The sequence below is a fragment of the Carcharodon carcharias genome, chromosome 22 (genome assembly GCF_017639515.1).
Source record: "Carcharodon carcharias isolate sCarCar2 chromosome 22, sCarCar2.pri, whole genome shotgun sequence".
In the NCBI taxonomy this organism is placed as follows: Eukaryota; Metazoa; Chordata; class Chondrichthyes; order Lamniformes; family Lamnidae; genus Carcharodon; species Carcharodon carcharias.
The window spans coordinates 58,276,161-58,289,831 of record NC_054488.1 but is presented as its reverse complement, the minus strand read 5'-3'; the positions used below and the strand labels follow the sequence as shown (position 1 = coordinate 58,289,831).

Genomic DNA, 13,671 nt, shown 5'->3' with positions numbered 1-13,671 from the left:
GAGGTATGGGGACAATGATAGAGACCAAGTTACCATCCATGGGACAGGAAACAGTTTACCATCCACTAGACAAGAGATTATCATCTATTAGACTGAAGAAAGTTATCATCCACCAGACCAGAGATAGTTATTACCCACTAAATGGGAGATAATATTCATCCACTAGACAGGAGTTAGTTATCATCCACTAGACCAAAGATTATCACCTATTAGACTGAAGACAGTTATCATCCATCAGACAGGAGTAAGTTATCATCCACCAAACCGGAGACAGTTATCATTCACTCGTCCGTCATTAGAGGGACAACTAAAGGAAAAAAAAACTCTTTTGACATTCCTGGTAAAACAGGACACTGACCTGAAGCGACTGCCTGGCTTCCCCCCGCCTGCCAGTTGTCAAAAGGCCAAGCAAACAAAGTGCGCGGTCTCTTTAAAGCGCAACGGGTCACTGACACTGTTCACTTTAAACCGAGCTCAGGGTGAGGTGGGGAAGTTGGGCCGCAGGCCTGCAGCCGGTACACAGCCCAGTGAGGAGACAGTGACAGCGACAGCGACCGTCCCGCTAACGGCGCGAGAACGGCGCCAACGTTCAAACTCCCACCCGCCTGCCGGATGTCGCCACCTCATGACGCACTTCCGCCAACTGCAACTCGGCCGTCGCCATGGGGACGGGTGACTCTCTGCTGAAGGCTTTGGCAATCATTGTCATCCCCATCACTCAGACAACTAGGCAATGTCATGGCAATGTCTAACCTTCTGGCTACTGTCATACCAGGCAAGCTTCTTTTTTTGGAATATTATTCTTCTGCGTGAGGGCATTATACTAAAAAGGGAATCCTAGAGATGCTAAGCTGGTAAATCAACATCTGAGAGAATAGACAAGTTATATTAATTATACACAGAATAACACACAAAGCTATACAATTTGCAATTTGCAGCACAGGAAAAGGCATTCATCTGTTGTCATCTTTTTGGTCTCAAACGCAATTATTTTTTGTACATTTAACTTCCCAAAGAACTGTCATTTCACGCTTTTCGCTTTTGACCTACCTTATCACTTGAATTCGTGATCAAGAGCCATTCAATTTAAACAGACACTGGTCAAGGACTTTTATAATAATCATATTTTAATTAGTTAAGCAAGAATTGGTTGCTTGTTTAAATACTATTTTTTGAAAAAAAACTTTTTTGAATCTTAAATTATGAGAAGAAGGCAGTAGACTGCATCAATAAAGCCCTCTTCAGGACATTCCTCAGTATTGCTTTTCTATGTAAACAAGATGGTCAGTCTGGTAGCCTCAACACGACTGTGTCGTCTTGCATCAGGTGACTAAATTGGAATCACCTAGTTGTTCATCCCATCTCAGATCATCTGGTTACTGTCCTAGAATTCTAGTATTAACTCTTTTGATTTTTCCAGAATTTATCAGTGTATTTTAAAAGACTTTGAAGGTGATTTTTCCTACAAGATCCACAGTCGTTTATCAGTTAGTATGCCAAACGATCCAATATGTTACTTCTTATCAGATAGTAAGGAAGTCTTGGGGTAGAAGCAAAGAGGCACACCTAAGTTGGTTAAGAGAAAAGTTTGGCAGAACATGCTACAAGGTTGTAAGATAAAAATAAGGGATTCAAACAATATAAAGCAATACATAACCTGGAACTGAGACAAACAGGCCAAAAAGACCAAAGCTGATTTCAAATCTATGCTAAGTTAGCAGATCATAGCCTGAGCAGCAATGGAGAAAGTTATGATGGCCTCAGTCAGGAGGGAAGAAAAAAATCAGCTAGATTTTGGTTCCTGAGTGGTGCTCAGCAACATTCTGTAATATTGCCCAACTCTGCCCCTGCTTCAATTCATCTGCTACTGAAACCCACATCCATACCTTTGCTACCTCTAGACTTGACTATTCGAATGCTCCCCTAGCTGGCCTCACATAAACTTGAACTCGTACAAACATACCTCTAGTTCTAGATTCTCCTACAAGAGGAAACATTCACCCTGTCAAGACCATTCAGTTCATCTAGAACTCCGCTGCCTGGATGCTAAGTTGCGCCAAATCCAGTTCATCCATCACCCCTGTGCTTGCTGACATATTTAAGTTCTCAGTTCAGTAGTGCCTCAATTTTAAAATTCTTGTCCTTGTTTTCAAATTTTCCATAGTCACACCCTACCCCATCTCTGTAATTTCCTCCAGCCCTACAACCCTCTAAGATATCTGTGCTTATCCAATTCTGACCTCTTGTGCAACCTATTATGATCCTTGCCCAGACCCTGAGTCATGGGGGGATATCCGGTTAGTGACCAGTAGATAAAGTTTGAGATTCAAGTGAATAAAGCCACAAGATTCCACAGGTTTTGAACAACAAAAATAAATTTTACTTTACAACTTCGGAAGGATAAAAAAATTTACAATATCTAAATTATACTCTAACATTCAGGGTATGTATGAGGGTATATATGAATTAACAGGTGAGCCGTGGTCAGATACACCACACTACACTATATAGATTACAGATGTGGCCAAAACAGATTCCATGGATTTCTCAACAACCCATGCAGATGTTTGCCACATTGTGAGCCAACAAATTTGACTGAAACTTCATCTTTCTCACAAGGATTTCCAATCTCCACATTTGAAGATTTCACCTTAGAATTCTCTCCAAAGCTCGCTCTCACTCGGCCAGTTTCAACAATGACCAAACTGGCACGGTTTCAATCTTGCCTTCCGAGATTCCTTTCCCCTGGATCTCCGAATACAGTCAAGCTTCACCTTCCAAGCACAATTCCAAACCTTCAGCTGTGACAAGAAGAACACCACTGCTCCAAAAGTGCACCTTTGCCCCAACGGCCCGCAGCACAGATCACCAGCCTTCGGTTGTCTTTCAGATCTTCAGGGCTCTTTCCATGCCCACTTTGCTTAAAATCTGCTCCCTGCAGCGCTTCCTTTATTTTGAGGCCTATTCCTCTGCTCCTTTCCTTTCACTTAACTTAATGGGACCTATTCTTGTTCCCTATCTTTGTCCCTTACCCAGGTCTTCCTTTTTGGCACCTGTCCATGTCACTGGCTTGGGACCTTTCACTATACCCGTCCCATGTCCTGCTCCCTGGAACACACTGACTTCAATGGCACTCCATATCAGATCATTGGGGGACCTGCCTCTTCACGTCATTTTCTCCTTTCCCTTCTGTGTAGACTCACAGGGCTGGTCAGAACAGGAAGAACATAAAAAATCCCAAACTGAACATGCATGGCCATTTCTCAGCCAGTGCATGCGCAGTAGGCCCAAGGTTTGTTGGGAATCATAGTTCCCAAACTCTGAACTAAAGGTAAGTTTGAGTTTCATCACAAACTCCTATTTTAATTGCTCCGCCATTGCTGACCTTGCTTTTTGCTGCCTGGTTGTCAGCTCTGGAATTCACTCTTTAAACTTCTCAGCCTCTCTACCTCCCTCTCCTCCTTTAAGACACCCCTTAAAAGCTACCTCTTTGTACAATCTTTTGACCAAATTTTTGTTCAATATGGCTTCTGTGAAAAGCCTTGGGTCATTTTAGTATATTAAACACATTGTAAAAATGCAAAGTGTTGTTCGGCAACCCAATTTGGAAAGTAAACATGTGCAGCAAACAGCTGGAGAGTCAAGGGAAGTACTTCAGTTGATATGACCGGGATTGACACAAGACTCAATAATAACTTTCAAAAGGGAATTGGATAAATTCTTGAAGGTAAAGATTTGCAGGGCTATAGGAAAACAAGCAGCAGGGTGGAATTAATTAGATAACTCTTTCAGAATCTTCAGCTGCTTCATCAATGACCTTCCTTCCATCATAAGAAGTGGAGATGTTCGCTGATGATTGCATGATGTTCAGCACACTCAGATACTGAAAAATTCCATGTCCAAATACAGCAAGACTTGGACAATATCTAGACTTGGGCTGACAAGTGGCAAGTAACATTTGCGCCACACAAGTGCCAGGCAATGACCATCTCCAACAAGAGAGAGTCTAACCATCACCCCTTGACATTAAATGGCATTACCATCACTGAATCTCCCATAAACAACATCCTGGGGGTTACCATTGACCAGGAACTGAACTGGACTAGCTATATAAATTCTGTGGCTGCAAGAGCAGGTCAGAGGCTAGGAATCCTGCGGAAAGCAACTCACCTTCTGACTCCCAAAAGCATGTCCACAATCTACAAGGCAGGAGTGTGATGGAATGTTCCCCACTTGCCTGGATGAGTGCAGCTCCCACAATACTCAAGAAGCTTGACACCATCCAAGACAAAGCAGCCCGCTTGATTGGCACCACATCCACAAACATTCACTCCCTCCACCGACGAAGCACAGTAGCAGCAGTGCGTACCATCTACAAGATGCACTGCAGGAATTCACCAAGGCTCCTTCAACAGCACCTTCCAAACCCATGACCACTACCATCTAGAAGAATAAGGGCAGCAGATAGATGGAAACACCACCACCTAGAAGTTCCCCACCAAGTCACTCACCATCTTGACTTGGAAATATATCACTGTTCCTTCACTGTCGCTGGGTCAAAATCCTGGAACTCTCATCCTAAAAGTACTATGGGTGTACTTACACCACATGGACTACAGCGGTTCAAGAAGGCAGCTCACCACCACCTTCTCAAGGGCAACTAGGAATGGGCAGTAAATACTGGCCCAGCCAGCGAAGCCCACATCCTGTGAACAAATTTTTAAAAACCTAACACAGGCACAATAGATAAAAGCAAAAAACTGCGGATGCTGGAAATCCAAAGCAAAAACAAAAACAAAAAAACCTAGAAAAACTCAGCAGGTCCGACAGCATCTGTGGAGAGGAATACAGTTAACGTTTCGAGTCTGTATGATTCTTTAACAGAACAGGCACAATAGGCCTAGTAGCCTCCTTCTTTCTGTATCATTGTATGATTCTAATGGTTGAATCGCTGTCCTGTTCAATCACCTGTATTCTGTAAAATAAACCAGCTCCTTAGTTTTACATTGACCAAGTCTTGCCGAAGCGTTCATCATTTTAACCTGCAAAGATTGGGGAAGTGCATGTGAAGACGTGAGGAACACAGTATCCAATTCATAAATAAGGGGATCTCATCGTTCCGCCCCTTGGATTTCACTTGTATATCCCAATATTATGTAGTGAAAGTAAACTCCTGATTGTGTGAGAGACATGGTTTGGTTTATGGGAGAATCCCAACCTGAGAGAATGTCTAAGGCAGAACTGAAATTTGTAAAGAGTCTGGTTAATATAATCGCAACCGCAATTGAATAACATACCAAAGTGTGGGGACCAAGTATAATGTTTCCAACTTCGTGGATGACAGAAAGCTAGGTGAGAATGTGTGTTGTGAGGGAGATGCAAAGTGGCATTAAGAGGATTTGGACAGACTTTGTGAGTGGTCAGAAACATGCCAGATGTAATATAATGTGGAAAAATGTGAGGTTATCCACTTTGATAGGAGGGACAGATGAGCAGAGTACTTCTTAAATGGTAAGAGATTATAAAGCGTAGATGTACAAAAGGACCTGGGTGTCCTCATCAATAAGTCACTAAAGGCTAACATGCAGATGAAGCAAGCAATTAGGAATGCTAATGGTATGTTAGCCTTTATCGCAAGAGGATTTGAGTGCAGGAGTGGCAAGTCTTGCTTCAACTATATAGAACCTTGGTTAGACAGCATCTGGAGAACTGTGTGCAGTTTTGGTCCCCTTACTTAGGGAGGATATTATTGCCATGGAGGGAGTGCAACGAAAATTCACCACACTTGTTTCTGGGATGGTGGGACTGTCCTATGAAGAGAGATTGGGGAAACTGGAAGAGTTGTCCCTGACCGAGTGTTGCAAACTGGTACATTCCAAAGTCCAGGACCATGTGCTGACGGACGCACTAAAGCTTGGGGCAGCTGCCGCAAAGGTGCAATGGGGAAAGGTCGCTGTCTAAGACCTTTCTGCCACAGTGCACCGAGGGGCTGGGAACTGCTGCAAGCCCCTCAGGCTGTACAGCTCAAAATGAATGTATGCAGTGAATACTAAGTGTATTATAAATATATCGAAGTATCTCAGAGTGTAACATGATATATGTTGATAACTCCAATAACATTGACGGATTGTCTGCATTGACCATATTGAAATGATTGTAATATTCATTGATTGTATGGATGCACCTTGTGATACATGTGTAAAAGTTGAATCTGATTGTACTTACGTGATGGTGATTTTGAAATGTTTTGGAATATTCTTCCAGATATTTTATGAATAAAGTATATTTTTCAAAAAAAAGAGATTGGAGAAACTGGGCCTGTATTCTCTAGTGTTTTGAAGAATGAGAGGTGATCTCATTGAAACCTACAAAGTACTTAAAGGGATAGACAGGGTAGTTTAGTGTACTCACCATCCCTTAGCAAATTTTTTAATCTTTGGGAAGAAGGGTGGGCAAACTGCCAATGCAATTTTAACACAATTAGCTTTTTGTCCTGTAAATTCTTATCCTGTGATGCTAATAGCACTTCTTTAATTCCCTTAGTAGAAAAGTTAGCATTCATTAAAGGAATACAGTAGTGTCCAGATTGCGTAAATTGTAAATCCACAGGTTTTCCAAATACAATGGCCATGTGCATTTTCCATATCCAGCTTCATTTGCACTTTCTTCATCGATGGCCTGCTCAACAGTAACAGCATTTTGCTAGAAACTATGTCCATGCTGATGAAGTGATTGACTCCAGCCACCTTATAGGGAATCACTATCCTTTTTAAAGATTTTAGAGTATTATCATCTCCAAATCTAAAGCTGCTGGAACTCTCAAATTCCTTAACCTTATTCCGGTCCTTGTCATTTAAGTAGTCCAGGTAGCATTTTAACCAATCTATTCCACAGACCGTAGACGTGCATCCGCTATCTAGTACCGCACAATTGAAGGTCTCTACAACCAAGACATTCATTGTCGGGCTGAAAATTTTGTAACTGATACGATGCCCTCCCTTTGGTCAATATCTCCATCATCTTCTTCGGAGTCTTCTGTCTCATGTTTAATTTTGAACACTTAATTATATCGTTTAGAACAGTTCATTGTATAATGGTATTTTGAATTGTATCTAAAACACCGATTGACCATACCCTGGACATTTCTGGGGTTCCTTCTTTTGTTGTAATTCCCAAATTCTTTTCTCCTGCTATAATTGTCAAAGGTGTTTCTGTCCTCATCATTTCTAGTTACAAATCTCCTTTCATATTGATGCCTGTGTCCTGTTTCTAGATGATCTCACCATCCCATTAACATTGTATCCTCCACTTTCTATCTTACTGCTGAATGACCCATTTGTGCCATGAACACTGCCAGAAAGGAATGTTTTCTGAGGATTTTTTTTTAAAGAGTGTCTGATATCTGTTCTAGCAGTGTGTCTCTTTCTGCAAATTTAAATCCTGTCAAAACTAGAAGCCTGTCCATATTCAATATTCTGGCAGAGCCTAGGGACTTAACTGCCAGCACTGATTGGTGAATTTCCAGATGGGATTTTTGCAATCTTGCATATAGTCTACTAAATTTCATTATGTAATCTTCTATGCAACTACCCTCCAACTTCTTAAATTTGTCAAAATCTGACCACACTTCGTAAGCACTTAATAAATTATTCTTTTGATAGATCTTATCCATAAAGTCTAATAATGTTTCCAAACTTTCATCTGTGTTCAAATGCTCAAGCTCCAACTCTGAACATACTCTGCGTCTTATTTTGCTTTCATACGGTAGCAAAAGTGCCAAGGCCATTCCCTGTTTTTGTTTTGGCAAGGACTTAACCCATGTCCACATGGTTACTTCATTCTTCCATTGGTCATTTGGTTGACGCTAAGAAAACATCAGTGGGTTATCTGACACTCTACGTTCTGATTCACGTATTTTTGAGTGACTCCAAACCACCCTGCTCTTAAGGTTAACTTCAAATACAGTCTTTTGTTCAGAGAAAGTTTTGTTTCCAATATTTTTACTTACAAGCAGCAACCATCCTCTGCTACCACTGTTAAGCTCCAATAGCTGCTTAGCAATAAAGACTGAGACCAAGACAGACACCTTCAGATAGAGTTTTATTGCTGGTGCATAAAACTCTCTATAGAGATAACTTTCCCTATCTGTTTTCCCTTTCACTCTTTTGATGAAACCAGTTAAACTAAATTAATATAATGAGGGACAAATTTAAAAGTTTTCCCCTTTATACATCCAACTGGGTACTTAGGTTGTTAACTGATAATTAGCAATTGAATTCCTTGTGAGTTAACTGTTTCCTCCCCCAATAAACCAGATGTAACAAAGCTTCCTTCATTGCTCAACCCAAAACATACTGATCAAGAAAGTTCTCCTGAATGCACAGAAATTCTCCCTCCCCTCTGCCCTTTGCACTCTTATTATCCTGGTCTATATTAGGATGATTGAAGTCCCCCTTTAGTTCCAGCAGTTCTTTGTAATTTACCTGCAAATTTGTTCCTCGATATTTTCACATCTAGTTGGTGTACTATAGTTGGTGTCCTAATTAGTGTCTGCAGGACCTCATCCCTCTTTTGACCTGATACGAACCACAACCTCTGGCTGTTCATTGTCTCCCTTTCAGAATGTTCCAAAGCCACACAGTGCCATCCTGGACCCTGAGACGAGGAAGGCAACATACTATCTGTGCTGCAGAAGTGCCTAACTATTGAATACCCTATCATTATTGGATTCTCAATCTTGCTCCTCCCCGGGTAAAGCCCATAGTGCTGTGTTCATGGCTCTGGTTGTACTCCCCAAAGGAATCATAATCCTCGCCTGTAATCAGAACTGAATACTGAACATACAGAAAATAATACTCCTGTATTACTGGCCTAGTCCTCCTTGTCTGTATGGTGGTCACTCATTCCTTCTCTGCCTGCACACTCTTAAATTGCAGCTTGTAGCTCTCAACCTTGCGGATGCGCAGCAGTGATGCCAACCACTGCTCAAGTTCTGAAACCCAGGGCTTGAGTTCCTCCCACTGACAACACTGCTTCACATTCAGTTTTCCAAGACACAAGAAGCATCCTAGAGTTCTCACATGGCACAGGATGTGGATTTGACTGGACTGAAGTGCCCTGGCATGCCTCTATTTATTAGACAACTAACTAAACTTAACAGAAGTAAATTTAAGATTTAAAAAACTTAAGATTTAAACCTCTTTTTTACCTGGTTTAATGTTCCTTATCTTAGATCCTTACCTCAATACTTTCCCTCTATCACAGCCTTAGTTCCCTCGGACCCAGCATCCACTCCTTGGTTGCAAAGTCACTTTTACACTCTGGTTGTTTTGTGGTGCTTTCTATTGCTTTCTCAACAGGTGCACTGTATTTATGCTCTTTGCTGATCCCATGATCTCTCAGAATGAAAAACATAGATAACTGAAAACAGTACACTGATCCCAATATCCAACGAATACAAATACATCACTAAGCTTAAATTAATCAAAGATTTGTATTAATTAACAAAGATTTTATTCGTTTTAGTGATTTCATGTGTCAGCCAAAGTGTCATTACTTAGGAATAAACAAAAGTGGTGTAATTTAGATTTTGGCAATAAATTACATGTAGCTTAAAATGTTCGTTGGCACCAAGCTAGGCAATTATTAGCAGTGCTGTGCTACCTTTGACAGCTGAGGTGATGTCCACAAACAAAATCAGTAGTAGCCTGTCCAAAAAAATAGGTGTTGCAAATATAATGTTACTAGTATTATGTAACTTTGTTACTAATTGAGATTTGTGAACATTTTATAAAGCTTTGATTATATTTCATTGTAAATGATACTTTGCTGATGAGAATGGTTCTATTGCTCCAACTTTAACATTGTTTTATTTCCGATGGAAGTGATCTATATCCAAGCTTATAGGTAAAAGCTGAAGGCTCTGTAAAAGACATACATAAGGTTATTTAGTTTGTGTCAGTGAAATTTCATCTTTATTTCTCCAGTGACATCCCTCCAAGGCACCCCCGCATCTGTGTCTTCATCTCTCATGTCAAATATTCCACCCATCCATCCATAATATTATAAATCCTATGTCTGCATGCATTCCTTTGCCCCTGTTTATAATGGAAACTGCTTATGTAAGCTTGTCACACTGGAATTACACCTTCCTGCCTGCAACTTTAAAATATGGACTGAATTTTTGCCTGCATGTCCTGCCCAGTTAAGTGCTGCTTTACTTGAAGCTACACTTAGACATGACATCCTGTGCATGAGACCCCAAAGGAGATCAACCAACAGAAGCAGCTTGAAATTTCAATGGGCCTGCTCCACCCACTCAAGTGCAGATGAACAGAACACACAGCAGCCTAAAGTAAAAGCTGAAGACCTTGTCCCAAAAGGTGGAGATAGGGTTATATATTGAAACTCCTGGATTCAAAATTTTACTTAGACCCTGTGTGGAACACACACACACATTACCTACAAGGTACCTAAAGCTGATGCAGAATTCAATTCTACAAAATTTCCTCCCATGTTTTTCATTCTTCCCACGTCAAGTGGACATGTCAGGAGAGTTCTCATTCCACCTTAGAAGCTCTGGCCTTAACACTCTTAAAAGGCTTTAGTGGAACTCCTCACACCTAAGAGCTAGAATGAGTCCTGCTCAGGGCTCAGAAAAGACCCTAAATCTTGCCAGAAGGCCATCAATTATGGACAGGAACCAATACCTAAATGTAAACATTAATGGCTCCCATAAGAGCTGAAGACTTTTTAATACTCTTCAACTGGGGAAGGACCTCAGGGTCTTCCTGTGTATTATTTAGGTGCAGCCCTGCTTTCTGACATGCAGATAAAGGCATATCCTTTTATGCACCTTTTCAGGCATAACATGCCCACCTGACCATGTTAGTGACCCTGTCTCCACCATTTAGAACAGAGTCCATAACCTTCACTTTCAGTTTCATACGTTCCACTCTGCCACACATGTGCTGGTGGAATAGACACATCAGAATTTCAAACCCTTTGTATCTGTACACACTCCTGTCAACCTATGTCATTTATAAGACAAATGCTCTGACATTCCACTGTCTTCCACCACTTCCTAAAACACATTGATATGTCTTTCTGCACGAAGAAATGAGATAAAAAAGCATGTTATTGATTTTCAACATGGAGGAAGAAGATCTTTAGTTCTTGGATGAAGGGGCTAAGGCAAGGACAACAACAATCTGCATTTATATAACGCCTTTAACCTAGTAAAAACATCCCATACTGGAGCGACTATCAAACAAAATCTGGCTTAGAGTCACAAAAGGAGATATGAGGACAGGTGGTCAAAGAGGTCAAAGAGTTTTGTTAAAGAGCTAGGTTTTAAAGAGCATCTTAAAAGGAGGTGAGAGAGGCAGAGAGGTTTATGGAAGAAATTCCAAAGCTTCAAGCCTAAACAGCTGAACGCATAGCCATCAATGTTGGGCTGAAGGAAATCTGTGCTACACAAGTAGCCATAATGGAGCAGCGCAGAGTTCTGAGAGAGTTGGAGGTGATATGCTGGAGAAGGTTACAAAGATAGGGAGAGGCAGGACCTCGGATGAATTTGAACACAAGGATGAGAATTTTAAATTTGAGGTGTTAGAACCAGGAGCTGATGTAGGTCAACCAGCACAGGAGTGAAGGGTGAATGGGACTTAATGCAGGTTGGAGGGGGAGACCAAACAAGTAGCTCAGATAATGGGAGGGAGCAGGGTCAGGGTGGGCACAGGCATAGTAATGAGTGTCAGCTCTGAGGGGTGAGAAGGTATGTGAAGGTGCGAAGGTGGATCGTGATAGGGTCCAGGGTAACGGGGAGATTCAAGGGTGAGAGGAGAGAAGAATGGTGATATTAGGTGGGTCAAGGGTGTTGGGGGGAAGTTGATGGGTGGCAGGGGTAGGGTAGAAGGTGGTGGAGTGAGTTTGAAAGGCGACACACACCGTTTTTCAAATTTGAACTTTGACCACGCAGTTAGTCAGTCAGTGAGATCTCTTGAAGTGGGAAGAGAATCTTTTTGGATGGGTGAATTTAAGTTCAGTACAATTGGCCAACTAAAAGGACAACCTAATAATAATAAAGCAACTGGATGTCAACCATGCTCGGTTGTGTTCTCCTCTCTCAGGTGAAGCCTACATTGCAGCAGGTTATTACATTTGTTCCTGACTTATAGGTCTCATAACATAGAGATCCTAGCAAACTCTGGAGCTGCCGTTGATTCTGTGCCATTTACCATCGGCTGCTGTCAGAGACAGGGATGAAGGAAGGGAGGGAGGTGGATACCTCCAAGGGGCAGGCTGGTGGATGGCAGCCAACTCTCAACTCCAAACCTCCATCCTCCCATGTGAATGGTCATGGCTGACAAAGGCTCAAGTGGTTAGTCTTTCCATGTTGCCAAGGCAATGGTCTCTCTATAGATTCAAGAGTAGTGGGGACAAGCGGAATAGTGTCAGAGGGAGGCTTCTTGCACATAGCTTTCATCACTCTGTTCAAAGAGTAATATCTCCTTACGCAGTCCTATATGAACGGGAGGAACACACATCTCTGGTCCTCCAGGATGTTCTTTACCTGAAAGGGGTGGGGTGAAATTTCTAGATGGAGGCCAGGCGTAGGGCTTAGCACTGGCTTCCTGCCTTTGAGGTGGAGAGAAACCTGTAAAGGACATTCCCACTAAATGTATCACTTCAATTCATTCACATATCCACTGAGGCATCGATGATGTAGGCTGCAGGCACCCCTGCCTTGGTAATGGCTGTCAGCCAGATGTGAAGATGGAAGGCATATTGCAGGTTGGCACAGGGCAAGGAGGAGCAAGGGCCTAAGCAGCAAAGGACAGCAGGGCCTTTAGAACGGTGAGCATTGGCCCAATCAAGGGTCTGTCACTGGCAGTGCTTTTATCTAGAGATGAAGGAAAGGCAATGCCAGAGGCGCTCTCGTATGCCCCAGGATGTGGTTGCTCACATCTGCCAGCTTCTCCAATACAAGTTGCGGCCGCAAGAACTCTGGAGGAGTAACTTGGAGCTCCTGGCTTGTATTGAGTAAATGTCTGCCTGGGTGCCCTTTAAATATAACACCAGGACCTTCGACCCCATGAGGGGACGATGGGGTATGCGACTTCCTGCCCACCCAGCCTCAAGATTCGCCGAGCTCCTTGCAGATACATAATTAATGGGCTGAAAAGTGGAAGATTGTGCATGTTCAACCATCCCACAACCCAATGGGAATCATGCCAACTTTCCCACCTGCCACTGGACTTAATCTCCAGAATAGAAAATTCCGCCCAATATAATTAATGTAAAAGACTTTCAGGCACCTTCATAAGCAGAATTGTTCTTACCATCAAAGCACGAAGGAGTTTCAATTTTACCATCTATGCACTGAGTCAGAACTGGGTATCCACAATTGTGCTTTTTGTCTTTGCAGTAAAAAGCCACTCTTTCTTTATGCAATACTCTCTTCTTTGGTAGATCACCTATCCAGAGCTTCTTCCCATTGTAGAATATACGAGCTCTACTTACAGGTATAATGCATGGACCTGGAAAAGTAAAAGCACACCTTATCAATAAATATTGTTTTCAGACACGTTACTAATAAAGCCACACTTCTTAACCATCCCATTTAAGATCTAACAACATTATACTGCACCACTGAGAAAATAAACCATG

General features: G+C 42.0%; 2 protein-coding genes across 8 annotated transcripts in view; both read right to left on the bottom strand.

Moving 5' to 3' along the window:
• The window catches only part of cep112 (centrosomal protein 112), a 425,679-nt gene extending 425,090 nt beyond the window's left edge, over positions 1–589 (bottom strand). For all 7 annotated transcript variants that reach the window (XM_041216547.1, XM_041216546.1, XM_041216549.1 and 4 more), the window contains exon 1: positions 359–589. The gene's annotated coding sequence lies outside the window, so the exon portion shown is untranslated. The remainder of the gene's footprint in view (positions 1–358) is intronic.
• Positions 590–8,720: 8,131 nt separating this feature from the next.
• Positions 8,721–13,671, bottom strand: part of LOC121293681 (beta-2-glycoprotein 1-like) — a 57,437-nt gene continuing 52,486 nt past the window's right edge. Inside the window, exons 7-8 of the mRNA XM_041216849.1 lie at positions 13,344–13,541; positions 8,721–8,815 (exon numbers count right to left, since the gene is read on the bottom strand). Of these exons, the coding sequence (XP_041072783.1) occupies positions 8,721–8,815; positions 13,344–13,541 (293 nt within the window). The remainder of the gene's footprint in view (positions 8,816–13,343; positions 13,542–13,671) is intronic.